The sequence below is a fragment of the Zeus faber genome, assembly GCF_960531495.2.
Source record: "Zeus faber genome assembly, chromosome: 11".
NCBI classification, from domain to species: Eukaryota; Metazoa; Chordata; class Actinopteri; order Zeiformes; family Zeidae; genus Zeus; species Zeus faber.
The window spans coordinates 3,702,689-3,728,937 of NC_137205.1; the positions used below are offsets into that span (position 1 = coordinate 3,702,689).

The 26,249-nt window shown below is 45.3% G+C and overlaps 2 protein-coding genes across 4 annotated transcripts in view; one reads left to right on the top strand and one right to left on the bottom strand.

Annotated features, from left to right (window-relative positions):
- The window catches only part of clcn7 (chloride channel 7), a 62,530-nt gene extending 54,555 nt beyond the window's left edge, over positions 1–7,975 (top strand). For all 3 annotated transcript variants that reach the window (XM_080009009.1, XM_080009011.1, XM_080009010.1), the window contains 5 exons: positions 2,334–2,466; positions 4,677–4,736; positions 5,404–5,580; positions 5,700–5,780; positions 6,344–7,975. In XM_080009009.1, the coding sequence (XP_079865135.1) occupies positions 2,334–2,466; positions 4,677–4,736; positions 5,404–5,580; positions 5,700–5,780; positions 6,344–6,430 (538 nt within the window). In that variant the 3' untranslated portion in view covers positions 6,431–7,975. The remainder of the gene's footprint in view (positions 1–2,333; positions 2,467–4,676; positions 4,737–5,403; positions 5,581–5,699; positions 5,781–6,343) is intronic.
- A 2,209-nt stretch (positions 7,976–10,184) lies between these two features.
- Positions 10,185–20,310, bottom strand: LOC307236927 (retinal rod rhodopsin-sensitive cGMP 3',5'-cyclic phosphodiesterase subunit gamma-like; the record flags this gene model as incomplete). The annotated part of the gene is made up of 3 exons (XM_080009519.1): positions 10,185–10,261; positions 11,109–11,197; positions 20,243–20,310. 3 exons carry the CDS (start codon positions 20,308–20,310, stop codon positions 10,185–10,187), a joined length of 234 nt encoding a protein of 77 aa, XP_079865645.1.
- Between the last annotated feature and the right edge of the window lie 5,939 nt (positions 20,311–26,249).

Sequence of the window (26,249 nt, forward strand, 5' to 3'; positions counted from 1 at the left end):
GCCAGGAGCTGCGGAGTAACACCCATGCACACCCCTGAGGAGCATAAACCAGTCCCAGGGAGCAGGAGGAGACCCTGCATGCCGGAAGTGCACACATACAATCCACCCCCACGTGTAGGTATACGACGCACGTGCAGAACCCGGGCTGCAGGCGCCAGGCACGGACCACAGGCCAGGAGTCAGGTCCTGCGCTGACAAACCAGCCGCCCGCCCCGCAGGTGAGCCGGATGCCCCAACCACCCACAAGCCAAGAGCACCCACCCACGTAGCAGAATGGACACCCCGATGCCAGAACACTGTCACTGCCCCCTCCCCCTGCAGACAGTCAGATATGTGGGCCCTCCGCCACCTGCCGCAGAGAAGCCACACAGCGGGAGATAGGCCGACAGCCGCTTCCCGCACCACAACCCACACCCTCGATGGCGAGCAGCCTCCACGGGGCCCTAGAAAAAAAACCAGCGGCACTCCCTGCAGCTTCGCTGGGTTCCAGATGGACAGAAACCACCGGCCACCAGGGGCAAGCGGCCAGGACCCGAACCCAGCCGGCCAACCACACCCCCACACCAACCCACCAGTGCCCTGCCACTCTGGTAACCCCAGTGCTCAATGTGTGCTGTTGGTAATTGCATTTAAAATAGGGCTTTATTTTTAGAGCCCCGCCATTATTTTACTTTTTTGACCACATCGGGATCAGCAGTAATGCTGCTGATGTGTCCCAATTTTTAAATAAGTATAATACACAAAAAAACATTGATTATTAATCTTGACCTGTCTGTTTCACGGCATTTTTAAGTTACTCACTGAAATATGGTCAGAAGGTCGGCTAGCCATTATAAATCCATCCATCTACCTGTACTCGGTGGTGGGTTGTATGTGTGCACCCCTGGGGTGCGGGGTCTCCTCGTGTTCCCTAGGACTGGGGTCAGCTGTAGGGGTTGCTCCGCGGGCATCCGACTTCTCTGAGGGCCCAGGGGTCTTCTGTGGCTGCAGGACAGGGTGCTATGGGCTTTCCTGCAACAGCGAGGTGTCTACACAGTTGCGGAGTTCGGGGGAGGAGGGGCTTCAGGGCCCTTTCCGCTGCTTGGAGGCGCCACAACATAATACCCACCTTATACACCAGGCCAATTGGGATAAGTCCTGTACACTCACCGGTGGACACCTTATACACACAAACAGGTCCCATCACTCACGCACACACCACCACGCCTGCTTCGAATTCACCCCAGCACCCTCCTGGTTGCATTCCTCTCCTTTCCTCCCTCATTTACTGCCATGACTATGACAGGAAAAGGCCACGTGCCCAATTGTAGTTCCAGTTTTCCTGGACCTGATCAACTCTGTTTTTCAATACCTGTTGTTGTCTTCCAATGTTTATGTTTTTGTGTAAATGTTGTTTGGTTCTATGTTTAATTGTCTCACCCGTGGTGAATCTACCCCTCTTGGAGTAGTGATCAGTTGTTTATAGACCCAAACATGGTAAATAGTGGTAAAATGCTGCTCTTGTCATCTTATAGGTCATCCACAAGACAGAGGAATTGCAGCAATTCTTGATGTTTTCAGAATTAATAAAGATTGCGTTGCAGGTTGAGAACTTGAACTCCACTTGCAGACTAACTCTGTCCTGGATGCAATGGCATACAAATACTCTTGTGTTGTATGCCCAGCATGCTGACAGCACAGGTTTAAAAAAAGAAAAAAAGAAGAAAAAATAAAATCCATCCATGTTTGTTTACACTCGCCTTTAGACATGGACACGGCTTTCCAAGGAGGAAGCGATGCTGCGTTCATGGAAAACTCAAAAAACAAATTTGTTTTGGAAGTTCACTGGAACTTGGAAAAAAATCATATTTTACATTTTTTCATCATATCAAAAAGTACTTTGTGTGTCTTTATTAATTTCTTTGCTTAAAGGTTTAATGTTCTCAAATAAAGAAACTTCAATAAAAAAAAAAATTCAAATTGATTTGAAAATTTTGCACTTTTTGACAAAATATCGATAAAACCATCGGTAATCAGTGGGCTAGGACCTGCCCCACCCCCACCTCCCCACCAACATGTGAACTGTGGGAATTTTTTCTGCTGTGCATCCGTGTTTCCCGTTTCTCCAAACGAAACAAATAGAAAGTGTTTTTATTTTAGATCATTTTTTATTTCCATTTCCTAATTGAAAGAAACAAAAAAAGCCTTATGTCCCGTGCCACATCACACATGGCAGCTTAACACCCCCCCCCCCAGATGTTATTGTATAATTCTCACTCTGAAATGCACCTCCCTCTTTCCCCCATCATCCCTCTTTTCTCTTCTTTTTCCTTCTCTCGCTCACCATCTGCCAGAGAGGTGATGAGCTCTCCAGTGACCTGTTTCAACAGGATAGAAAAGGTGGGTACCATCGTGGACGTTCTAAGCTACACTTCCACCAATCATAATGGCTTCCCAGTCGTCATGCACCATGCTGCCAGCGATGAGGTAAAAAAGTACCTACGTTGTTTTTGATACTCCCCGTCTCTCTTCTGAGAGCCATTATATGATTATACTTTTCTTAAGTAACTCTTAACTGATCTGACTTATTTTTTCTCTTTATATGACAAACAAATTGCTCAACAGTAGGCATGTTTATTTGTACGTATTGTGATTGTTATTCAACTACCCGGGTGAGAGTGGTCCTCTACTGCCCCCTGGTGGAGTTTTATTACCTCCACAGGAACGTAGGAGTAGTTCAGTTAGAAAGACAGTACACAAAAGAACATGTCTCGTGAAAAATGTGACTTTAACTAAATGGCTCCCTAATGGAAGTATTATGGGATGTTCAGATGTCTGTGTGACAAACTTCAAGGTACCCACAGACGACACGTCTTTCTACATCCTAATGTTGCGGGGTGTTCACACTACAGAATGTTTTTCTTAAAAAAAAATGTCTTGCAGACATAGCAGTGTTAAAACTATACGATGCATCCCGGACTGGGGTGTTCACACGATATGATCCTACACTTTGCGAGTGGCGATAGCAACCATGCACAAGAATGGAAGAGACCTGGGTATTTTTCCACAAGCCCCGCATACTGCACAACTCCAAGTGGACAACATGCTTGGAGGCCTCAGCGAGCAGCACCATGTCTGGCCTTGGTGCAGCGACAGCTTCTGGGAACTTGAGTTGCTTCCCCATGTCAACCTTCAGCTCCCAATCTTGTGCCATTGCAATGAGGTCAACAGGAGTGGTCCTGGCAGCTGGTGTTGGCTTCTCTGCAGCCCTGGTAAAATTGTTGAATGTCTTCACTGGGCAGAGGCACTTGCATTGACTTATCCCGCTGTAGATAGTATCCGCAATGGCCTTCAGGACCAGGTCGGGATGCCATCGGTAGTGCCCCTGGCCCAGGGCTTTCAAACAGCCTCTAAGGATATGCTCCAGCGCTCTTCTCTTGAGGGACAGTGGGCATGCTGGTGTCCCCACATTGCCCCAGCAGAAAACATTGGAGGGACTTGGTAGGACGTAGTAGTCCCAGCCACTTCCGTAGGAACTTGCTGAAACATTTTGAATCCCTCAACTGTGGAGATCGGAACCTCATAGACCAAGAGAAGCCAGAGAAGCTGTGAGAGGACGCAATGTTGGTATACTCAGACTTGAAACTTGCCTGACTTCAGCACAACAATGTCCCTCTTCTTTCAGGCTTCCTTGATCCACTGGGCAACTAAAGCTGTGTGCTCCAGACACCTTGATACCCTCAGAATCCCTTGTTTCAGGATTGAGGTGTCAATGTAGGAGTTCCTTAGGAGGTAGTCAGTCAGGCACCTGGCAGAAATGCTAAAGTTCAAGTTCAAGAGATTATTTGTCACATACATATACTGTACAAACATATATGCAAGAATGTCTTTCCTTCAACACTGAGCAGGGAGATGGTTCTGAACTGCTCGATGTTCATCAACTCCTCCTCCTTCAAAATCCACACCCTTTCCGCACACATCCACTGATGAGAAACCTTGCCCCTCCAGATCAACTTCATGATCCTCCAAATGTGGCTGTCGATCTCAGCTTGGGAGCAGATGAGCTGATCGCTGTGCTTTTGCCCCAGAAGTTGTTTCGCTCAGCTCCTCTTGACTACAGGTCCACAGAGTCCACCATATAAGTTTTAGGATAAACTCATAACACACAAGTGTATCAGCTTGTAGTAGTAATTCTGCATGTCACCAGGACTCACGTCATTACGTCAGCCATGCTGCTTTCAATGGAAACTTGAAAAGTTGTAACTCTTATTATTATTATGACAGCGCACTTCAGAGACAACACCTTTGTTGCAGGGAGAGGTGTTGTCGGCTGTGTTTTAGATGGATCGTGTGATGTTTAAGCATGCTTGAACTTATTCATGTGTATTTATAGGAAAGGTTGATTTTTTTATACATTTTAGAAAAATATTAACTAACGATCATGACGTTTCAGTTTTTTTATTTTTTATTTTTTTTTGCCACGTGTCGATGACCGTCAATCGCCCCATTCTGTGTTTTGTCATTGTATTTTTACAGATCATCCTGTCAGTAAATAACATTGGATGTTTAAATGTCAGTTCCTTGTGGAGTGTAAATAAAACTCTTGGATTGTTTGAAGTTTTCATGTATACTCATTCATGTTCTACATAACGTTTTCCGCATAGAAGGGTACAGCTAAACAAGATTCTCTCCTACAGCCAGCGAAGCTCTGCGGTCTCATCCTTCGCTCACAACTTATTGTTCTCCTCAAACACAAAGTAAGACATGTTCTACTTCCCAGCTTGTGTCCCCTAACACTACTGCTCGCATTGTTAAATATTCTGGCTCAATTTATGTGTGTTATGTTATTTATGTTTCATTCAAAAGTACTTCAGCCTAAAAATGTTGATCCCTGTATAACAATACTGTTTTTGCCAATCATTTTGAGTGAGCAGACTGCTGATCCCAGTTAATTGCTTAGCTCAATGGAATTTTGTAAAAACAGTGTAACATGTCTGTTACATTAGATTACTAGAATTACTTTTACATGTAAGAGTATCTGTTGGTGTTGGTCATATAGGAAATTTGCTAGCTTCAAGCAGGAGGTTGAAAGCATACCAAATATATATAATGTCTGTCCTGCCGGTGCCCCTGACCAAGGCACTGGCAAAAGAGCTGGAGTTGGTACCAAGGCACTCTACTGTGGCTGCCCACTGCTCCTAGGTTTAGGGTGGGTCAAATGCAGACGACAAATGTCATTGTATCCTACTTTTACAATGACAATAAAGAGATATTCAAATTTTTAATTTATTAGGATGGGATCTACAACTATTTACAAATAGTTAATAAACAGAATTTTCCCACACAAATAGATGATGAACCTACCAGACATCCTGCTAAGTGAAGGCCTCAGTTGTCTCAAGTTTTTTCCTTGTTTCCCAACAGGTGTTTGTGGAGCTGGCCCGCTCCAGGCTGACCCAGAGAAAGCTCCAGTTGAAGGACTTCCGAGACGCATACCCGCGTTTCCCGCCCATCCAGAGCATCCACGTTTCTCAGGATGAGCGGGAATGCATGATGGACCTCACAGAGTTCATGAACCCCACGCCTTACACGGTCCCACAGGTAAGGCAAAATGATAGAATGTCGCCTGTCATTAGCCAGTGGAATGAATGTGAAAGTTTATTCTTTCCTTTGAAATGTATTAAAAAGTTAAAGCATGGTTAATGTAATGCTGTGTACAGGAGACATCTTTGCCTCGTGTATTTAAGCTGTTCAGAGCACTGGGACTGAGACACCTGGTGGTAGTGGATGATGCGAACAGGGTAAGCGTGAGCTGCATCATAAATATCACAGGGAATTTACAATGACGTTGATGTACAATAGAACCCCGCTTATCCAAACTTATCAGTCCACGGATTCAGCTGTCTGCGTCTATCAGTTTTCAGGCTCCAAAGCACTAAAGAATATATTTTTGTTGTTTTAATGTATATTGAGGACTTCAATACAAGCATTAATATAATAAAATGTATAAATTGTAATATAAATAGTAATTCCTTGAGTGCATAGTCTTTAGTATTCTGACTTTTCTTTGTGAAGAAGAAGTGAAATCATTGCATCTTAATCTATTAAAGTCCTTCTTGCATAGTTCCAAATTGAGGTTCAACACATTCAGAGTTTCACAGGCAGCGTCACAGCCTTCAGTCAAAAATATAGCTGCATTTATATCTCACTCTGAGATCTAATTTTTTCACAGAGAATTTCCCCAAAAACGTTCACAGTTTTCACAGTAGGATAAGATATATTATACTTGTAACATCAGTCGAGGGTTATTTGATGTTGGTGATAACTGCTTCACAATTCTCTTTCATCTTGAACCATTTTGTAGGTGGTGGGGCTGGTGACTCGGAAGGACTTGGCCAGATACCACCTGGGCAAACACGGCCTGGAGGAACTCCAACTGGCGCAGACTTAATTTCAACACACAGACACACAACCAGACTTGAATTATCAAACACCAAGCACTCTCCTCTTATGGACTCTTCCCAGGATCGCCTTCACTTGTTGCCTAGATACCTGATGTTAGCCCTGCCCCTTTTCGCCTCCATGCCAATCGAGCTATGTACTATGCACTGGCCAAGAGGTTTATGCCACTTATTTATTGTTTTGCAGTGACAAAATTGTGGTCTGGGCCATACATACTTGTTTTACCACATGGTTATAAATATATAGTCACCTTGAGCCATTTCAACTGTGATAAAATAATTTGCCAAAATTGAGTTTGCAGGTTGTTTTTCACTTCAATCAAAATGTTTGGACCAGCCATTTTGAACCTTCCAATTTGCTATAATCAAAACCAGCATGGGCATCTTCTGAATGGGATATATTTATCGGCATAAAAATATATATAATTAAAAATAATCATTAGTTACAATACGTGGCAGTCCCCCCCGCTCTCTGCCCATTTATATTACAAAATGTTCTTTCATGATCTCTGAAAGTTCTACGGTTTTCTTGCCACAGTACAAACAAGGTTAAAAATTTAAAACAGAGGTCAATGTGAGGTAATGTTTGTACCAAACTAGCAGACAGCATAGAGAGGCAAGTCTTTTTCAGTTACTGAAGACACTTCTGTCCTTTCCCAGCTCCAAAGAGGTGGGGTGTTTTCGTATGAGAAACCACATGAGAAATGGTGGCGATTCTTTTTCCCCCTCTGGAGCACGTTCCACTGATGCCTTAATTAACCACATGCTATGTAGACGAAGGGCCCAGGAACCACCTTTTTTAGGGGTCCTTATCCATGTTTTTTGTTTTTATGTCTATTAAAAGATTCAAACCTTCTCAGACTTGTTTTATCTTCTTATTTAGCACTGTGTGGAGAACAGTGTTTTTTGGGGAGGTTTTTTGTATTTATTGTTGATGGCGTTGGCATGTTTTAACATGAAAATTAGTCAGTGTGAGGTCAGAATGAGCCAGAATTATGCTTGTTTTGCTTCATACGATGATGGCTTAGGCTATTGTTTAATCTCTTTTTTTGACATGCTGTCCCTCTCAAAGTGCTACATAAAACCTCTTTAGAATGAAAAAAAAAAAAAATGACAAGATGTGGGGTGCACAAAATTGTATTTTCATCTACCAAATATTTGCACTTTGACCTTCTATTGTAAATATTGCTTCTGCCCCTACTCTATTTCAATTATTAAATTAACAAAGTTTAATAGTCAGTATTCCATTGGCACGTTTGAACTCAATTCAAGCTGTCACAAATGACACTTTACATCACCAGTTCAAGACGGGGATCATCTTTTTACCAGATTTCAGTGCCATTTTCATAATTAATCATTGTTCCATTGTTGGTTTAAAATCAAGCCTTTCTGGAATTGCTTCTTTGGAGTTTTGCACTGTCGATGTGTTTTCAATTTTCTGTACTTTTTTTTTTTTTTGTCCCCTCGTGGTTTCTCTGCTTTTGTTCAAACAAATAATGCTGTATTTTATAACTGAAGAACCATTTTGTGAACAAATAAAGTTATGTATTAATATGTGAATTAAAATGTCTCAGTTCATTTGCCACCCACCTGTTTTTAAAGGGCTTATTTTAAAGGTCACAAAGTGCAATGGGGAACTGTGTAAAGATGAAAATGTTTATTTCTGCACAGTTGTACCATTGCTCAAATCATGTCACTTGTGATGATGTATTTTAACATTAACGTCTACTCGGCAGAAATATCTTAAGGTAAAACAGTTTGAGCAGAATCGAACGTGTTGACTACAACCAACTCCAAAGAAACAAATCTTGTAAGTAGTATCCAGCTTTATTAGTGTATTAAATTAATACGTTATTACGCAAGGGGGAAAAAACATGCACATAAATTCACATAGCACACGGAATACAAGGTAGGTTGAGCAACAATTGTCCATTATGCCAACAAAATTGATAATGAGTTCCACTATAGTCACTCTTTTATGTTTGAGTCAGCGCAGTTAACAAACAAACTCAAGCTGCTATTACTGCAGATAACCTTCAATGGCCAAACAGATTTCGAAGCATTATCAACTAGAAGAGAGACCCACGTCCACCTCGCTGTGTCGTCTGGTAATCCATTTCCTTCATCTCTTCCTAAAAATATTCAGTGATTTTCTTTGTCACTAACTACCAGTGGCGGGCTGTGAATTTTACACCTAGGCCATCAGTGGCGTCCTATCTAAATCAATCCACCTCTTAATACCATCATTATGACACCATGCTTACAGATACCATCAATATTAAACAGAAACGCAGTAGAACAGGACGTTGCATCACAGACAGGTATTTTATAGAGCAAGAATGAATGCCATTATTAAAGCAGGAAACCTAATGAACACAATTCAACAGGTTTTCTTTCACTGCAGTCATTGCTGCGCCACATACATATATAGCAGAAGCATCAATATTAACCTGATATGATGACAAAATGACAAAAATAAGAAAACGTAAAAAAAATAAATCACACTCACCTAAACATTTGATTATTTGTACACAAAATCCATTCTCCTCTCTTTCCTCAAGAAGAGTTCAATGACTCTGTTGTACAGGTTATGTGTGTTTCAACTCCAACAATAAGCCCTGGTTATCTATGTGTTTCAAATCCAAGAATAAGCCCTTTTCAATCGCAATGGAGGCTAATGCTGAAAGTCGAGTCTGTCCAGTCATAAGTTTTAATTCTCTTTAGGGCGGAGAATGTCCGCTCGACAGACGCAGTTGACACAGGGATAGTCACCGCCAAACACGCCAATGTGTACAGCTGCCCCATGCTCTCTCTCAGATTTTTCTGCTGAAGGAAATGAAGGAGATCAGCGGGACTTTTAAAATCAGTCATGGCATACATTACAGTCAGTTTTGGTTTTAGCTGAGACGGATCGAAAAGTGTTCCGTGATTCTGCGTTAAGCTGGCGAAGGATGTTTGCGGGAATTTCTTCCGGTATGTCTGAAACTGCTGGGGGTGTAGGAGGGACAGAACCATCAATTTTCCATGGTCTTGAAATCGATTCCGTATCTGGCAAAGAATGTTGTACAGAATATTGCTGTGAAGTTGTTGGTAGTGTGCGCGAAGATCTCCGTGAGCTGGGCCTCTCCGTGCGCTCGGAGCGCTCGAGATGGCGCTGGTGTCGCCAACTCGAAATCTGATTGGTTAAAGGAAGCTTCGTTGCCATTGATTTTAAGTTACAAGCGCCCGCACTGTTGATTCTGAAGGCCTCAAGGCAGATTTATTTGACATGGCAACACAAGATGGATGAAATATTATTGGATAAAAGCTCTAACGTAAACATACACTACTAGAAGAAGCGCAAACAAGAGAAATACGATGAAATTAAGATAATAAACATTTGGGAATAATTAAATGAAGAAATTCATTTACATATTCATGAAAATAAATATATTAAAATGCAAGTCAGTGATTCTGATAGTGTTTAGGCCAGCAGAGAAGGCCTTGCTGACCTGACCTTCCACCACTGCTAAGTACTAATGTATCACTGCTCTGACCAGCTAAATTTTCCCAATGGACCAAATGTTTGATGTGCATGGACCACAAACTTAAACTGCACCAAGTGACATTTAGGATCGGCATAGTTTGTTCTGGTTCTATAGTTATAGAGTTATAATAATGTGGTGATGTGCATTTATATAGGACCAAAGGCTGTGGGCCGAGTCTCTGGTCAATGTGCGTAAAGGTGTCTCTTCTGCGTCCCCTTCAAATTATTCCATACTGTGCCAGCTTGTGAAGCTCCAGGTGACTGAAGGCCTCCCAGGGACAAATGACCGCAAAATCTATAGAGACGGACGGAAATGGTCGATCCCTGAAGACAATTGGCTAACAAAGGACCATTTTTTGCAAAGGCGCGGTAGCAAGGTAAAGCCGTCTTACACTTAATCTGGCAAAGGTTGGAAACCGCGTGCACAGAGCTCCAATGCTCTGCAGAGTGGAAATATTTGTGTCCGATAGAGCATCTGGGTGATGAAATCTCCCAATTTATGCCACGCGTGACAGTACTGCGTCTCGACCAGAAGCCACTGTTGCTAAAAAACTGTCCGTTTGAAAACTAGATTCCAAGGATGCTAGCCTAAGTTTGAAAGTTATCAATATCAAATAACTGTCACATTTGATGTTACCATATTGCCCAGCAATAATACTGTACTCAGTAGGACGTCAGGGGAGGCCAAACTCTCCCATTTAAGACTTATTTCAAACGGGTGATGCAAAATCTAGACTTGTGCACTATAACAATGGCAAGGGTGACGGTGACTGACAGATTTAGTGTAAAGGCAGCTGGAGCACAAGCACAGTAACATGAGTAACATGAGTAATCAGGGGTCTGTTTGGTTAACGTATGCCAGCGAGCCATTATAGAAGTAAAGGAGGAGGAGGAGGAGGAGGAGGAGAAACATTAATACACCATTTTGTAAATGAGTCCTTCTGTTTTACTTCCGTTTAATTTACCTTTATTGCCACATTTGCTTTGCTGTGCTTAATCCCAAGATGGTTTATTTGATATCTAACATGATACTGTTTATTAATTACTGCTAGTATTAATAACAGTTTCCAGTGGAGGGATTTGGAGGATCCTACTACCACAAACATTCAGACATTCATTCCATTGTTTATTTAATGCCCCACCCCCAACTCCCTTCTTTGGAGGCTTGCTCCTGAACTGGCGGCTCATCTTCTGCTTGAACTTTGGGGGTCCCCGGGGTGGGGTTGTGGGCCTCCCCGGTCACTGTCGTGGGGGCTGTGACCTTGCTGTAACTGATGCTGGAGCTGGAGCTGCAGCTGCTCATGACAAGTCCCACTCGCTCTTTGTCAGCTTGTGATCGATGGAATACTTTGAAAGGGGAGCCAAGAGGGTCCTCGTCTGGAAGTAAAGCCCAAAATGACTGTGTTCTCTCTCACCCTCTCTGTCTGGAGATACCTCTGTCTCTCACTGTGCAAGTGACATTGCTTCCTCCTTGCTCCCTTGTCTGTACAAAACTACCATTGTTCTCCAGTTAAAATAAGATTTTCTCGGTGCAGCAGAGGAGTGCAGGTCTAAGCTTTAAATATACTCCTGAGACCCCCGTTTTAACACCATGGGGGGAAGATTAAAACAGTGGAGCGGGACAAATTGTCTCATATCTCGTCAGGCAAATTGGATAGTAGCTTAACCCAGTTGGGAGGCACAACATTCTGAATTTCATTCATAAATCTGCATGGTCCTAACAGGCGATCTGCAGTGTTCCCTGACACGTGGACATCAGAAAAATTTGATCAATAATACGGTTTGAAATGATGACAATTGGAAAACCAATTGGAACTTAACACAGGAAGACTATTTCTCATCATTGGAACAAATCATAGGATATTTCAATCACTGCAGTTTCTTCCACAGTCTGGCACACCCTCAGATATCCAATCCTGTTGCTGCCTGCAAGTAGAAAAACAAGTAGCTGTGTTCATTCAGTCATCCTACCATGCTCTACCATCTGTCCTTTTATATATATATATATATATATATATATATATATATATATATGTAGAGAGAGAGAGAGAGAGAGAGAGACCCTGTTAACTTTTAGAGTGTCGGCCGTCACGTTTGCGGACCACAGAAAAGAGGGTGGCAGACGGCCCCCTCGGCCACAGCCCGGCCCAGCGACAAGCTCTCCGTGCACCGAAAGTGCCAGAGAACAGGTACCCAGGCAGCCTGGTGTGATGACAGGAGTCCGCCCCCCCACTGAAGGAGACCACATGGGAAGCCCGCACCGAGCGCACCTGGCCAGGCTCAGGACCATACGGAACGTCTAACCAACCCCAACACCCTGCCCACGGCGCAGGTGTCCCCAGCAGCACACTGACCCGCCGACCACAGGGCCAAGACCAGAACCGACAAACCAATACATGGACACCAGCCGCAGGCACCCCCTAGGATCACCCACCCCCTAGGAGCACCCACTCCGGAGGCCGGCCAGCTAAACCCAGGGACAAGAGCAGGCGCAACCACCCAGCCCCCCTAACACCCCTGTGGGCCCCCCCCACAGCAACCGGGCACCTACCCAACCGCAGAGCCCCAGTAAGACCTGAAGGACCCCTACATGCCACAAAATATCACGACATTGCCCCGACTTAGGAAGCCTCAAGTATTAATGGATGGAGTTATATCGGTGATAAAAGTAGCCCATATTTCATGAAATTAATCAACCTTGTTTTTGGATATTGTCAATATTTTTTTTATTGAGATGTATTCTATTAATAAATGTAACCATTGGGATGTGGTGAGATTATCTCTGTTTTTCCAATTGAGTAATGTTATTATCTTGGAAATTGTTAAGGCGATCAAAATGGCTCCGAACAAATGTCTTTATACACAATACCCATTTTGAACATTTTGTGTTGGGTGATATGTGCTTTGTGCAAAATCTTATATTGGATGAGTTGCATTTTGGAATTGTGGGTCATAGAAAAGGTGTTATTGCAAATAAGCTTCCACAGGTTGATATCGGTGGAAACAGCAAGGTCTCTTTTCCATTCCATGGTAGGTAAAGATAAAGTGTCATCTGGTTTAAATAAAAGTTTGTATATTCTGGAAAATTTATTTTTAAAAATAACTATATGAGTAAGATGTATAATCATCGGAGGAGGTTGTAGGATGTTGTTCGTTAATTTGATTTTAACTTTTAGAGACTGACCACCGATGTTGTACCTTTGGGTTAAGGTTGGGAAGGATATAAGCAAATTGTTTTCAAAAAAGTTCTCCAGATGAGTAATTCCTTGTCTTTTCCAAGATCTAAAGATTATTGGTCTGTTTTTAACCATAAAATCCAGGTTGTGCCTGATTGGAGTGAATTTGTTTGGAGATATAGTGTGACCACTGTGTTTGTTTAATCTCCACCAAGATGACAGAGTCGTTGTGCTGAATGGGGTTTTAAAGCAATTATGTTTCTTTATTTCTTCAGTAAAGAATGGGAGATCCTTATTGATAAATCTGTTTGTTCAATGTCTTGCCTTCCATGGCCCAATTGTTGCTCTGGTTCTAACCATTTAATTATAAATTGAAGATGGTTCGCTAAATGGTAGTATCTGAAGTTTGGGGCTAATAGGCCTCCACAGTCCTTGTTTTATCTGTAGTGTTGCTGGTTGAATTCTCGTTTCTTGTATTTCCAATTGAATTGATTGATTATTGAGTCTAGAGTATTAAACCAATGTACTGTTGGTTCGACTGGCGTCATTGAAAATATATAGTTTATTTTTGGTAGTATATTCATTTTTTACTGCTGCTATCCTACCAGTAAGTGAGATGGGTAGGTTGTTCCCAACGAGTGAGGTCTTCTTCAATGGATTTAAGCAATGAAGTAAAGTTAAGTTAAACTGTCAGATTTGTTAAGTTAAACAAATCTGACAGATTGGTGGAGATATCAATACTAAGGTGTCTAATGTTGTCCGTTGGGATGGTTAAGGGGAGTTTCTGGGTTACAGCATACAAGTCTTCCCCACTGAGTGGTAAGACCGTGGTTTTACTCCAGTTAATTGAATAGTCTGAGAACACTTAGGGATGATATTGGTTTCCGTAAATCTAACAAAAAATCATGTGCATACAAACTGATTTTGTGAACAGAGTTTCCTGTTTGTATGCCAGTGATATTACTGTTTTGACGGATGGCCAGTCAAACACTTCAGTCCAAACATGTGCTGTGTTTATTCAGCCCTACCATGTGCTGTTAATTCAGTCGTCCTATCATGTACTGTGTTCATTCGGTCCTAGTGTGCGCTCTGTTCAGTTTTTCAGAACTAGGTAAATCTGCTTTTTTTTTTGGTATTCTAAGCCAATTGCAATCCCCTCTGGGTGGAGCTCTGTCCTTGCTGCAGGGTGGTTGAAAGTCAGAGTTTTTTACCTGGTCAAAACATGGTAAGACTGTTCTCCAAAGAGGGGGCATTGTTGACTGAGCCTTACATTTAAGTCATTCATTCATTCATTCATTCATTCATTCATGCATGCATATAGCTGGTATGGTGAATACTCATTTAATTTAGTATGAAAATTCAACATATGCCATTTATTAAATAGCATTCATTATTTCTTGCATTGTCTGGCTTTTGTCGTGTTCAAAATTTCGAAATCCGGAATGATGCAATGAAACTGGAACTTTGAGCTTCAGAGAGTTTATTGGATGGTTTGAGATTCAACCATAAAAAAAAACTGACCAGGAGTCCGCTTAAACTTTTCCCCGCTCATTCTTTTGTTACTAACGACACCCCCCCCCTTTGTGGGGCAGTCCCTCCTTTGTTATTTCCCATCTCCCGAGTATCTAGTTTCAGACTCCCCGCTGTGTGTGCGCCAGATTAACCGTTTCAGTGTCAGTTTCGAACCTGTTGCGTAGTTACACCCAGTGTCTTTATACATGTTTTCATTTTGGCTCTGACTGATCATTGAAGCTGTATTTCATAATTACCCACAATATGAATGACAGTAATAATTATAGTATATAAATACATTCATGTAATGTATACTGTAGTATACACACATATATTTTTGCTGTCGAGGATTAGTTCAATCTGTAATGTTATATAGAATATATATATATATAGAAGAAGAAAGAAGAAACAGTCTTTATTCGTCACGCAACACACCACACTACAACACATGCTTGCACACACACACACATGCTTTGATGGTGGCCGGTGAAATGGATCCTCTGCTTTTGACCCATCCTGGCTTGTCCTTCCTCCGGGGGCACAGCCAGGAGCAGTGGGCAGCGTACGTAGACGCGCCCGGGGACCAGGTGATAAGTGTCCATCACTGGTCAGACGATGATGGGTGCATGTTTTTGGTGGGGGTCCTTACTGACGTGAGGTGGAGGAAACCCCATGTGAGCACGGGGAGAACATGCAAACATATATATATATATATATATATATATATACATTTCCAATTCCCTCCTTGGACACGTCAGGTGTCCACAGCAAAATATGTATAATACAATGAAATAATTCTGCATAGCATGATGTGCACAGTGCATGGCTCCAGTAGTGGTTGGCAGGGAAAACCCCATTTGTCTCAGCAGGAAAACCTGCCAACATCCGTATTATTGAACGTGCAGACGGCATTCATTCACCACCTAGACCATTTACAATAAAAGAGCAAACTAGCACAGAGTAATTTTTTTTTTTTTTTTTTTAAACCTGTGCCTGTCAGCATGCTGGGCATACAACACAGAGTACTTGTATGCCATTTGCATCCAGGACAGAGTTAGTCTGCAAGAGGAGTTCAAGTTCTCAACCTGCAATGCAACTCTTTATTAATTCTTAAATCATCAAGAACTGCTGCAATAACTCTGTCCTGTGGATGCCCTGTAGAATGACAAGAGTTTGGTTAATGCCACAGACACACGTAAGTTATTCGCCACCTTCAAGTCTCTGCTTTACCCTCCACCACCTCCCCCAGCTACTAACCTCAGTTCCGACTGCCTTGCCTCCTTTTTTACTAACAAAGTGGCAGCCATCAGCAGCCAATTCACTAAACAACTTACTCACAACCTGTCTTCTCCAGCCCTAGGCTCATCGTTCCCTGGTTTCACCCCCCTCGCTGAAAGTGAGGTATCTAAACTACTAACATGTAGCCGTCCCACTACCTGTCCGCTAGATCCGATCCCATCCAACCTCCTTCAAGCCATATCACCGACTATCACCCCGGCAATCACACATGTGATTAATTCTTCCCTAACTTCCGGCACTTTCCCTTCCGCTTTCAAAGCAGCTCGGGTCGCACCACTGCTCAAAAAACCCTCACTCGATCCCAATCAAGTAGGAAACTATCGGCCGGTCTCTCTCCTCCCATTCCTTTCCAAAACCTTAGAGAGGGCGGTCTCTAGACAGGTTACAGAGTACCTGTCAAGAAACAACCTTCTTGATACACTTCAATCTGGCTTCAAAAGTGGTCACTCCACTGAAACAGCCCTGTTGTCTGTGACAGAGGCCTTAAAAACTGCTAGAGCTGCTGCCAAATCCTCGGTTCTCATTCTGCTAGACTTATCAGCTGCTTTTGACACTGTCAATCATTGCATACTCCTGTCCATACTCTCAAGTATGGGCATAACGGGCAGTGCACTTTCCTGGTTCGAATCTTACCTTACTGGGCGCTCGTTCAGTGTGACATGGCGAGGCCAGCTGTCTGTGCCTCACAACCTCACCACAGGGGTGCCCCAAGGCTCGGTGCTAGGACCCCTCCTCTTTGCCATATACACCACCTCACTGGGCCCGATCATCCGCTCACATGGCTTTTCATATCACTGCTATGCGGATGATACTCAACTCTATCTGTCCTTCCCGCCAGACGACCCTACTGTCTAGACGCGGATCTCGGATTGTCTCGCTGACATATCCACATGGATGAAGGATTATCATCTTCAACTAAAGCTGGCGAAAACGGAACTGCTGGTCTTCCCGGCCAAACAAGGTATTTATCACAACATTGATATTAAAATCGACTCTCTATCTCTTGTTCCTACCAGGGCTGCAAGGAATCTTGGTGTCATTATTGATGACCAACTGACATTCTCGGACCATGTTGCCGCAGTCTCCCGGTCCTGCCGCTTCGCACTACTCAACATCCGAAAAGTCAGGCCGTACCTGACCCAATATGCCACTCAACTGCTGGTACAAACCTTGGTGATGTCCCGTCTCGACTACTGCAACGCCCTCTTAACAGGCTTGCCGGCCTGTGCGGTGAAGCCACTTCAGATGATACAGAATGCGGCGGCGCGACTGGTGTTCAACCAGCCAAAGAGGGCACATGTCTCTCCGCTGCTCATCGAGCTCCACTGGTTACCTGTAGCCGCCCGCATCAAGTTCAAGTCTCTGATGCTGGCCTACAGAGTGATTGCTGGGAATGCTCCCGCCTACTTAAATGCTCTTGTAAGAGCACATGTTGCCCCCCGGATGCTGCGCTCGTCAAATGAGCGTCGCCTGGCTCTGCCGGCCATACAGCCACGGCAATCCAGGCTATTCTCATTTGTAGTGCCACGTTGGTGGAACGAGCTGCCAAAAATGACCAGAGCGGGGACCTCCCTCTCTGTCTTTAAGAAGCACCTGAAGACCCAGCTCTTCAGTGAGTACCTCCTGTCCTAATCTACAATTACTTTGCACCACCTTGCAGTATTTATTGTTACACCAATGTTGTTGTTACACTAATCTCTGTTGCAATGTAGCTGAATGTTATTCTCCCTTGTAAGTCGCTTTGGATAAAAGCGTCTGCCAAATGACTAAATGTAAATGTAAATGTAATGTTATGGAGAGCCACCACCAACCCCCCTCTTTGGAGAACTATTCATCATGTTTGGATCTATAAACAACTGATCACTACTCCAAGAGGGGGAGAATCACCACAGTGAGACAAATAAACATAGAAACAAACAACATTTACACAAAAACATGAACATTGGATGACAACATGTATTGAAAAACTGAATTAGGTCCAGGAAAACTGGAACTACAACTAGTCCCGTGGCCTCTTCCTGTCAAAGTTATGGCAGTAAATAAGGGAGGAAAGGAGAGGAAAGCACCCCCAGTTGCTGGGGTGCACTCCAAGCAAGCGTGCGTGTGTGCGTGTGTGCATGTGTGCATGCATGCGTGCGTGGGTGTGTGTGTGTGTAAGATGTCCACCGGTAAGTGTACATGACTTATCCCCATTGGTACTGGTGTAGGAGGTCGGTATTATGTTGCAGCGCCTCCAGGGGAGCAACCACGTGGAACCCCCCCGGGCCCAAACGCGCCCCAGTGCGCCCACCTCCCGTACCTGGTGGCAGCCAAACCACAGCAATCAGTCAAGGGCTGACAGGAGACCGCCACACACAAAGGAGGCCATGGTGAGCCCTGCGCTAGCGCAGCCAGCCAGGTTCAGGACTCAGGTTGACAGGCCCAGACGGAACGCCCAACCAGCCCCAGTTGCTGCAGGTACTCCCCGGGAGAAAGTCTCCCCCCACCACCCCCGGAGACAGGCCAGCTCAGCTCAGGCAAAGAAGCGGGCGCCGCCCCCCCCAGACCACCCAACTCCCCTTTGGGGCCCCGGGATCCCCCAAGATAACCGGCCCACGCACCATGGATATCCCCAGAGCCGCCTGGGCAGCCACCCAAACGCGGAGCCCCGGCAAACCACATGCCTCAAAGTGCAACGACATTGCACCGACTTAGGAAGACTCAAGTATTGAATGATGGAGTTATGACAGTGATAAAACTAGCCCATATCTCATTAAATGAATCAACATGGTTTTGGGATATTGCCAATAGTTTTTCTATTGAGATGTAATCTATTAAAAACTGCAACCATTGGGATGTGGTGAGATTATCTCTATTTTTCCAATAGAGTAATATAATTTTCTTGGCCATTTTTAGGGCGATCAAAATGGGTTGGTGGTGTTTCAGTGGTGGGTCGACTGAGGAGAGGTCACCGAGAAGACATATAGACGGGGAGAATGGAATGCTGCGACCCAGAAGGGTTGATAGCTCCTTGGTGATGTTGGTGCAGAATGCTAGGATAGGTGGGCAGAGCCAGAAGGCATGAAAGTAGTCATCTCTGGTATCAAGGGAACATTGAGAGCAAATGTCTTCATCCACAAAACCCATTTTGAACAGCACAGAGTAATTTCTTAGGAGCAGTGTCTCCCTGGGTGTGATACTGGATCTCACAGCTTTTTAGCTCTTCTTCTACCTCATGCGAGATGTGCTGACTTTGTGAACTTTCTCTCTTGAACCCTGGTCAACTAGATGCAGTCATCGTGGACGAGGATGTCGGGGTCCTGGTGCTGGGGAAGGGGGTCCATACCTACAGAAACACAAGTGTTGCCACCTTCCTCCTGTCTCAATGCCATGTACGTTTGTAATTCTGGTTTTCCCAATGCAGTCATGATGCATTTTTCACTAGAGTACAAATGCATGGTATACAAGAACATCCACATACAATTAACAGAGCAGCAATGATCGCAATGTTGATTAAGCATGAAAAAATGAGGCCTTTTCATTTGGAAAACATCGAGTCGAACTAACCAGTGATGTGATCATCTATTCCTGCATTTTCTTTTAGTTCTACGCTCAGTGATCGGAGTAGCAATTCCTCCTACTGGTTCCTGTGTTTATAAGCACATTACTCCATGCCCCACAATCAATATGGGTACCTTAAACCTCGTCCAGCCACCAGTCACTTGTTAGTCTGGGGTTGATGGAACACACATATTTCTCATTCCACTGGTACTGCTCCTACCCTGTGGAATCACACTTTATTATGGAACAGAAATCAACCTTGAAAGCCAGGGTGTGCCCTTCATAGGCCTGAATGACAGGAACTGTTTCTTTAGTTTGGCCCCACTCTGCGACCTTTGTCATATACTGGTCATACGATAATTGGGGTCCCACTTGGTAAGAATAAGTATACTGTGTAGGGTCAAGGACTTCTACTAGGGCAGCTCTACCTCCTGAGCTACCGTCCCCTGGCATGGGGCGACGTGTCAATATCTCGTTTGGGCTGAAATGTGTTTGACTATGGGGAGAGGCTGTCTTGGAGTTGTAGAGGGGGGGGGGGGTTCCGGTGTGTTCCTTCATCGGGTAGCAGGGGGTAGAGGGATGGGGTGGTGAGTGGTTGGAGTGTGGCGTGACCTTGGTGGGCGGGTCCGGGGAGGGGCGGTAGCTTGTCTTGTTGTGGGGGGCAGGGTTCCTCTCCGGTTTCTACCACCACCCTGATTGGGATCGAATTTCCCAAATTCTTGAGCATGAAACTTTGGCTCTGTTCTGGCCTTGAGCACAGCTGCAGCTCATTACGGAGCTCAATGGTGCCGGCTCTGGGGGATGGGGTCTTTACCATTATGCCTTTGAATGGCAGGAGAACAAAAGACATGGGAAGAAGGGGGGAGGGGGGGAAACCTCAGATGTTCGGATCTCAATCCGTTTCTGGTGCAGCTGCGCCAATAGTGGTCATATAGGTTATCACAGGTCAATTTTTTAATTTTATTTTTTATCCTCCCCTTTTATCTTAAGCAATTTGAGGAGGTTTTCATACACATACACACACAAACTCTCTATCACACACGCCCAGACTCTCAAACACACACAATCTCTCTCAAACACACACAATCTCTCTCAAACACACACACTCTCTCAAACACACACACGCCCGCGGTCTCTCTCACATACACACACACACGTGGTCCCTCTCTTTACACACACACACACACATGGTATACACACTCTTACTCACACAGCTGGCAATAATATTTCATGCTTAGTCACGTGAATTGGGCCTTTCACCCTTTAATATTTGGTTTCTCTAAGAACCAGTCCTTCCACCACTAAATGCTCGGTTTCTTTACTATAAAAATAAATCCGGGCCTCTCACCCTTAAATACTTGGTTTTCTTAAGGAAACAAAGAAATCCCCCAATACATAGATACAATACATCCCCCAAAACCACAGAGTTGTTCGTCCAGCCTTAAACAGTACAACACTTCCACCTAAAATCTCTATCTAATCTATGCAGACTTCATGAAATGTCTCTGCTCACCTTTAGCGGCATGGAAGTATCGCAACCGTTCAGGCTTTCGGAACTCCTCTGCAGTCTTGTAATGGGATCACGTAAGGGTCACCAATTTGTCATGTTCAAAATTTCCAAGTCCGGAAAGATGTGATGAAACTGGAACTTTCCCCACATCGCCAGACTGTTCAGCAGCCCATTTTTTAATGAATGCCAGAGCATTCAGCAGAACTTTGTCCTACAACAAGTTAAAATGTATTTCCCTCGATTGAAATCACATGGCAATTTTGTTCGTGAGATTGCCTGCTTAATTCATGAATTCATTTATTTTTTCATTGTTCATGTATTCAATGTATTGTTATCAAACTTGCCTCTCATTTCTAAACCCTGCTTATATTGCCCAACCTTACAAAATGAGAATAAAAAACACTTTCACCATCAGAAATGTGTTAAAATATATATTATTTTGATAGTAATTAAAATTTTCCACATAAACATAATACGGGAACATAAGAAAAGTAAGCTATGAACATAATCAGCACACTATCATCACCCCCAATTCGAATACCCTGAGCCCCGAGCTTAGGGGCTTCACTTCTTGAAGTGTGTAAATCCTCTCACAAAGTGACAGCAGCTGTAATTGAGAGCTGTAGGAGTAAGGGCTTTATAGTTTTTGTTTTGTTTTTACATTATGTCACAAGACATGGCGTGAACAAATAAAAGATGTATGATGCAGCGTTTGCAATTGGAGGGCTGCCATGAGGTAATGGATCCAATGGTGCTGGGAGGCCGTAGGCCTAACAGTAATCTCAACCTCCTGGGCAGGGAACAACTGGGGTTGGTAGCCCAGAGAGCATTGGAAGGGCGACAGGCCAGAGGAGGCGTTGACTAGGGTGTTGTGGGTGTATTCGGCCCATGGCAGCTGGTCGCTCCAGGAGGTGGGGCTGGTGGTTGTCAGGCAGCGGAGCATGGCCTCCACCTCCTGGTTTGCCCGCTCCGTCTGGCCGTTGGTCTGGGGGTGGAAACCGGAGAAGAGACTGACCTGTGCCCCCAGGGCCGAGCAGAAGGTGCGCCAGACCCGGGAGGTGAACTGGGGTCCTCTGTCCGACACCACGTCGGACCCACTTCCTCGCCCTGGGCTGGGCGAGGAAGTGGGCCACCTTAGAAAAGTGGTCCACCACTTGGATGGTAGTGTTGCCCGGGATGGTGGGAGACCGGTGACGAAGTCCAGGGCGATGTGGCCTGGCGGGAGTTGAGCCGCTTCGCTGTCCGGATATAGGCCACGTTCTTATGATCAGTCCAGACGACGAAGGGGTGGATTGCTCCCTCAAGCCAGTGGCGCCACTCCTCCAGGGCTAGTTTGACGGCCAGGAGTTCCCGTTTGCCCACATCATTATTGCGCTCGGGTGGGGTGAGCCTGCGGGAGAGAAAGGCACGGGGGTGGAGCTTACCGTCGGTTGGAGAATGCTGAGACAGTACCGCCCCTACCCCCGTGTCTGAAGCGTCCACCTCTACCACGAACTGGAGGTTGGCGTCGGGCTGGGCCAAGACTGGGGCCGAAGAAAAGCGACTTCTGAGGTTGAGGAATGCCGCCTCGTCCACGGGGGTCCACTTGAAGCCCACTGCGGTGGAGGTAAGGGCTGAGAGGGGAGCGGCGAGGCGGCTGAAGTCTCGGATGAAGTGCCGGTAGAAGTTTGCAAACCTGAGGAAGCGTTGGAGCTGCTTCCTATTGGCTGGGGTTGGCCACTACATCACGGCGGCCACCTTCTTGGGGTCCATCTCCAGCCTCCCTAGGCCAATGATGAATCCTAGGAAGGAAATGGAAGGAACATGGAAGACACACTTTTCGGCCTTAACAAAGAGACCGTTCTCCAGGAGCCGCTGCAGCACCAGGCGTACGTGTTTTACGTTGTCGGAGAGGGATTTGGAGAAAATCAAGACGATCAATGTCGTCAAGGTACACAAAGACAAACAAGTTGAGCATGTCCCGGAGGACATCGTAAATTAGGGCCTGGAAGAACGCCGGGGCATTTGACCAAAAGGCATTACCAGATACTCGTTTCCAAACGGGGTATTGAATGCGGTCTTCCATTCGTCCCCTTCACGGATGCAGACCAGATGGTAGGCGTTGCAGGCAGTGTGAGTTCTTGGAGCACACACTGCCATGCCCACTGCCTCCACTCGACCTCAACCTCGCCGCCGGACCGGACCCCAGGAGCCCTGACCTGTCCTCAGTTACTTCACAATATCTGGGCCTGGCCCCTGTCTTCAGCAAGCAGGGCGCACTATCCCTACCACCTCATCGCCCCTACGACTGCGCAATCAACCGCCTGCCAGGCGCCCCCCTCCCCTGCAGTCACCTGTATAACGTCTCCCGGCCCAAAAAGGAGGCCATGGAAACCTACATCCGCGACTCTCTCGCTGCAGGGATCATTCGCCTCTCGTCGTCTCCGTTAGGTGCAGGGTTCTTCTTTGTTACCAAGAAGGACAAGACCCTTCGTCCCTGCATCGACTTCAGGGGACAAAATGACATCACAGTCAAGAACAAGTACCCCGGTCAGGTAGGGATGGAGCAGGGCTGGGCAGAGATGATGATGACCGGGAGGAGGAGTCCAGGATCCGGGTGGAGAGACGGGGAACCGGGCTGGATGGAGAAGGACGGACAGACTTGGTCGACGAGAGGAGACTAGCAGGTAAGGGGAAGACGAAACAAAGAGATATAGACTAGAGACTTGAAACAAGCACTAGGAGCTCAGAACTTGGAAGTAGGAATGGAGCCAGTAGCTGTACAACTCGGGTAAGCTAGTTGATGGTCTGGCAAAGAATGACTGGGAAGCTGGAGACTAAATACTGTGTGGAGTGTTCCAGGTAATTAAAAGTTCAAAGTTCAAAGTGTACTTTATTGTCAATCGTACCATGCAACACGTAATTACACAGAGGATCAAAATTGCGTAACCCCATGGTCCAAATGTGCAGTAATATTTGTAACACATAACATATAACATGAAAGTGCAAAAAGAAAACAACAATAGACACAACAACACAACAAGACTAAGGATAGTCTTAATATACTCAAGAAGTCAAATGAGGTATGTTATTTAGGTAATAAGGTGCAGTACAAAGCTAGCAGCAAGAGGATATATATGTATACCAAGGGGATACATATGTATTGTAAAAATGTAAATATTGTGCAGTCAGTTGGTCTTTGTGGGTGTCATGTTCATGTTGTGTTTGGTGAGTTTAGTAGTCTGATAGCCTTTGGAAAAAAGCTGTTCCTGAATCTGGTGGTATTGCACCGCATGCTGCGGTACCGCTTGCCAGAAGGTAGGAGGGTGAACAGTTTGTGTGCTGGGTGGGTGTGGTCCTTGATGATATTGGTGGCTCTCTTGCGGCAGCGAGACAGGTACAGGTCCTGGATGGATGGCTGTGCTGTTTAGGTGATCTTCTCTGCTGTCCTCACCACTCTTTGTAGGGCTTTCTGGTCAGTAGCAGAGCAGCTGCCATACCAGACTGAGAGGCTGCTGGTAAGAATGCTCTCAATAGCACCCCTGTAGAAGGTGGTGAGGGCAGAAGGGGGGAGGTCAGCTCTCCTCATCTGGCGAAGGAAGTAGAGGCGTTGCTGTGCCTTCTTTATTAGGGAGGTGGTGTTGATTGACCATGTCAGGTCGTCTGTGATGTGCACCCCCAGGAACTTGAACTTGGTGCTCTCCACAGACTCCACTGCACTGCCATTGATGGTGAGTGGGATGTGTGGTGTGTGTTTCTTTCTGAAGTCCACAGTTATTTATTTTCTCTTGTTTGCATTGAGATGTAGATTATTGTTGTCACACCAGTTGATGAGTTGATGTACCTCCTCTCTGAGTCGTTGTCGTCACTGATGAGATGACACAACTGTTGTGTCATCTGCAAACTTAATGAAGTGGTTCGAGTTGTATCTGGCACAACAGTCATGCGTTGCCAGTGTGAACAACAGAGGGGACAACACACATCCTTTGGGGACTCCAGTGTTCACAGTGATGGTCTCTGAGGAGTTTTTGCCAACTCTTACTGTCTGTGGTCTATCAGTAAGGAAGTCCCGTAGCCAGTTGCAGAGTGGGGTGCTGATGCCTATTTCGCTACGTTTATTTACCGGGTGTTGGGGGATGACTGTTGAAGGCGGAACTGAAGTCAATGAACAGTATCCGCACGTAATTGTTTTTGTTTTCCAGATGAGCCAGGCATAGGTGGAGTGCTGTTGCTATGGCATCATCAGTTGAGCGATTGGGACGGTATGCAAACTGGAATGGATCAAGTGTAATGGGGAGACTGGATGTTATGTGGGCCTTGACCAATCTTTCAAGGCACTTCATCATGATGGGCGTGAGTGCTATGGGTCGGTAGTTGTTCAGTGTTGAGGCTGGGGATTTCTTGGATAGCGGTATGATGGTGGTGGCTTTGAAGCATGCTGGTATGATGGCTTGGCTCAGAGAGGTGTTGTAGATATCCGTGAGAACATCTGTAAGTTGGTCAGCACAGTCTCTGAGCACACTTCACGGTATGTTGTCAGGACCTGCAGCTTTTCTGGGGTTCACCTTGAGTAGGGTCTTCCGCACATCAGCATGGTCCAGGTGAAGTGTTACGTTGTCCGGGCAGGTCCGGCTTTTATTGGTGTGGTGGTGTTGTTTTCCGCAAAACGGCTGAAGAATGTGTTAAGTGTGTTGAGGAAGTCTGTGTTGTCCTCGCACGGTGGAGGGTGTTGGCCTGTAACCGGTGACTGACTGGATGCCTTGCCACAAGCGACTGGAGTCTTTTGTGTCTGTGAAGTGTGATTGGATTTTCTGTCCATAGGGACGCTTGGCTGTTCTTACGCCCCGGTTCAAGTTGGCCCTAGCAGCTCTGAGGGCGTCCTAGTCCCCGGACTTGAAGGCAGCGTTCCGTGCTCTCAGGAGTGCACATACCTCCCTGGTGAACCAGGGTTTGTAGTGATGTTTTTGATGACGGTCACATCGTCCACGCATTTGTGTATATAGCCTGTCACAGACTCAGTATATTCCGTTAGGTTGACATGATGGTTGGTAGTGGCAGCCTCCCTAAAAACAGGCCAAACTGCGCATTCAAAACAGTCTTGGAGAGCTGAGGTTGCTCCTTCTGGCCATGCTCTGATCTGCTTCACAGACAGCTCACTCCTGGTTAGAAGTGGTTTGTAAGGTGGCATTAGCATAACAGAGAGATGGTCCGAGTTCCCCAGGTGGGGGTGGGGAACAGCTCTGAATGCCTGTTTAATTTTGGTGTAT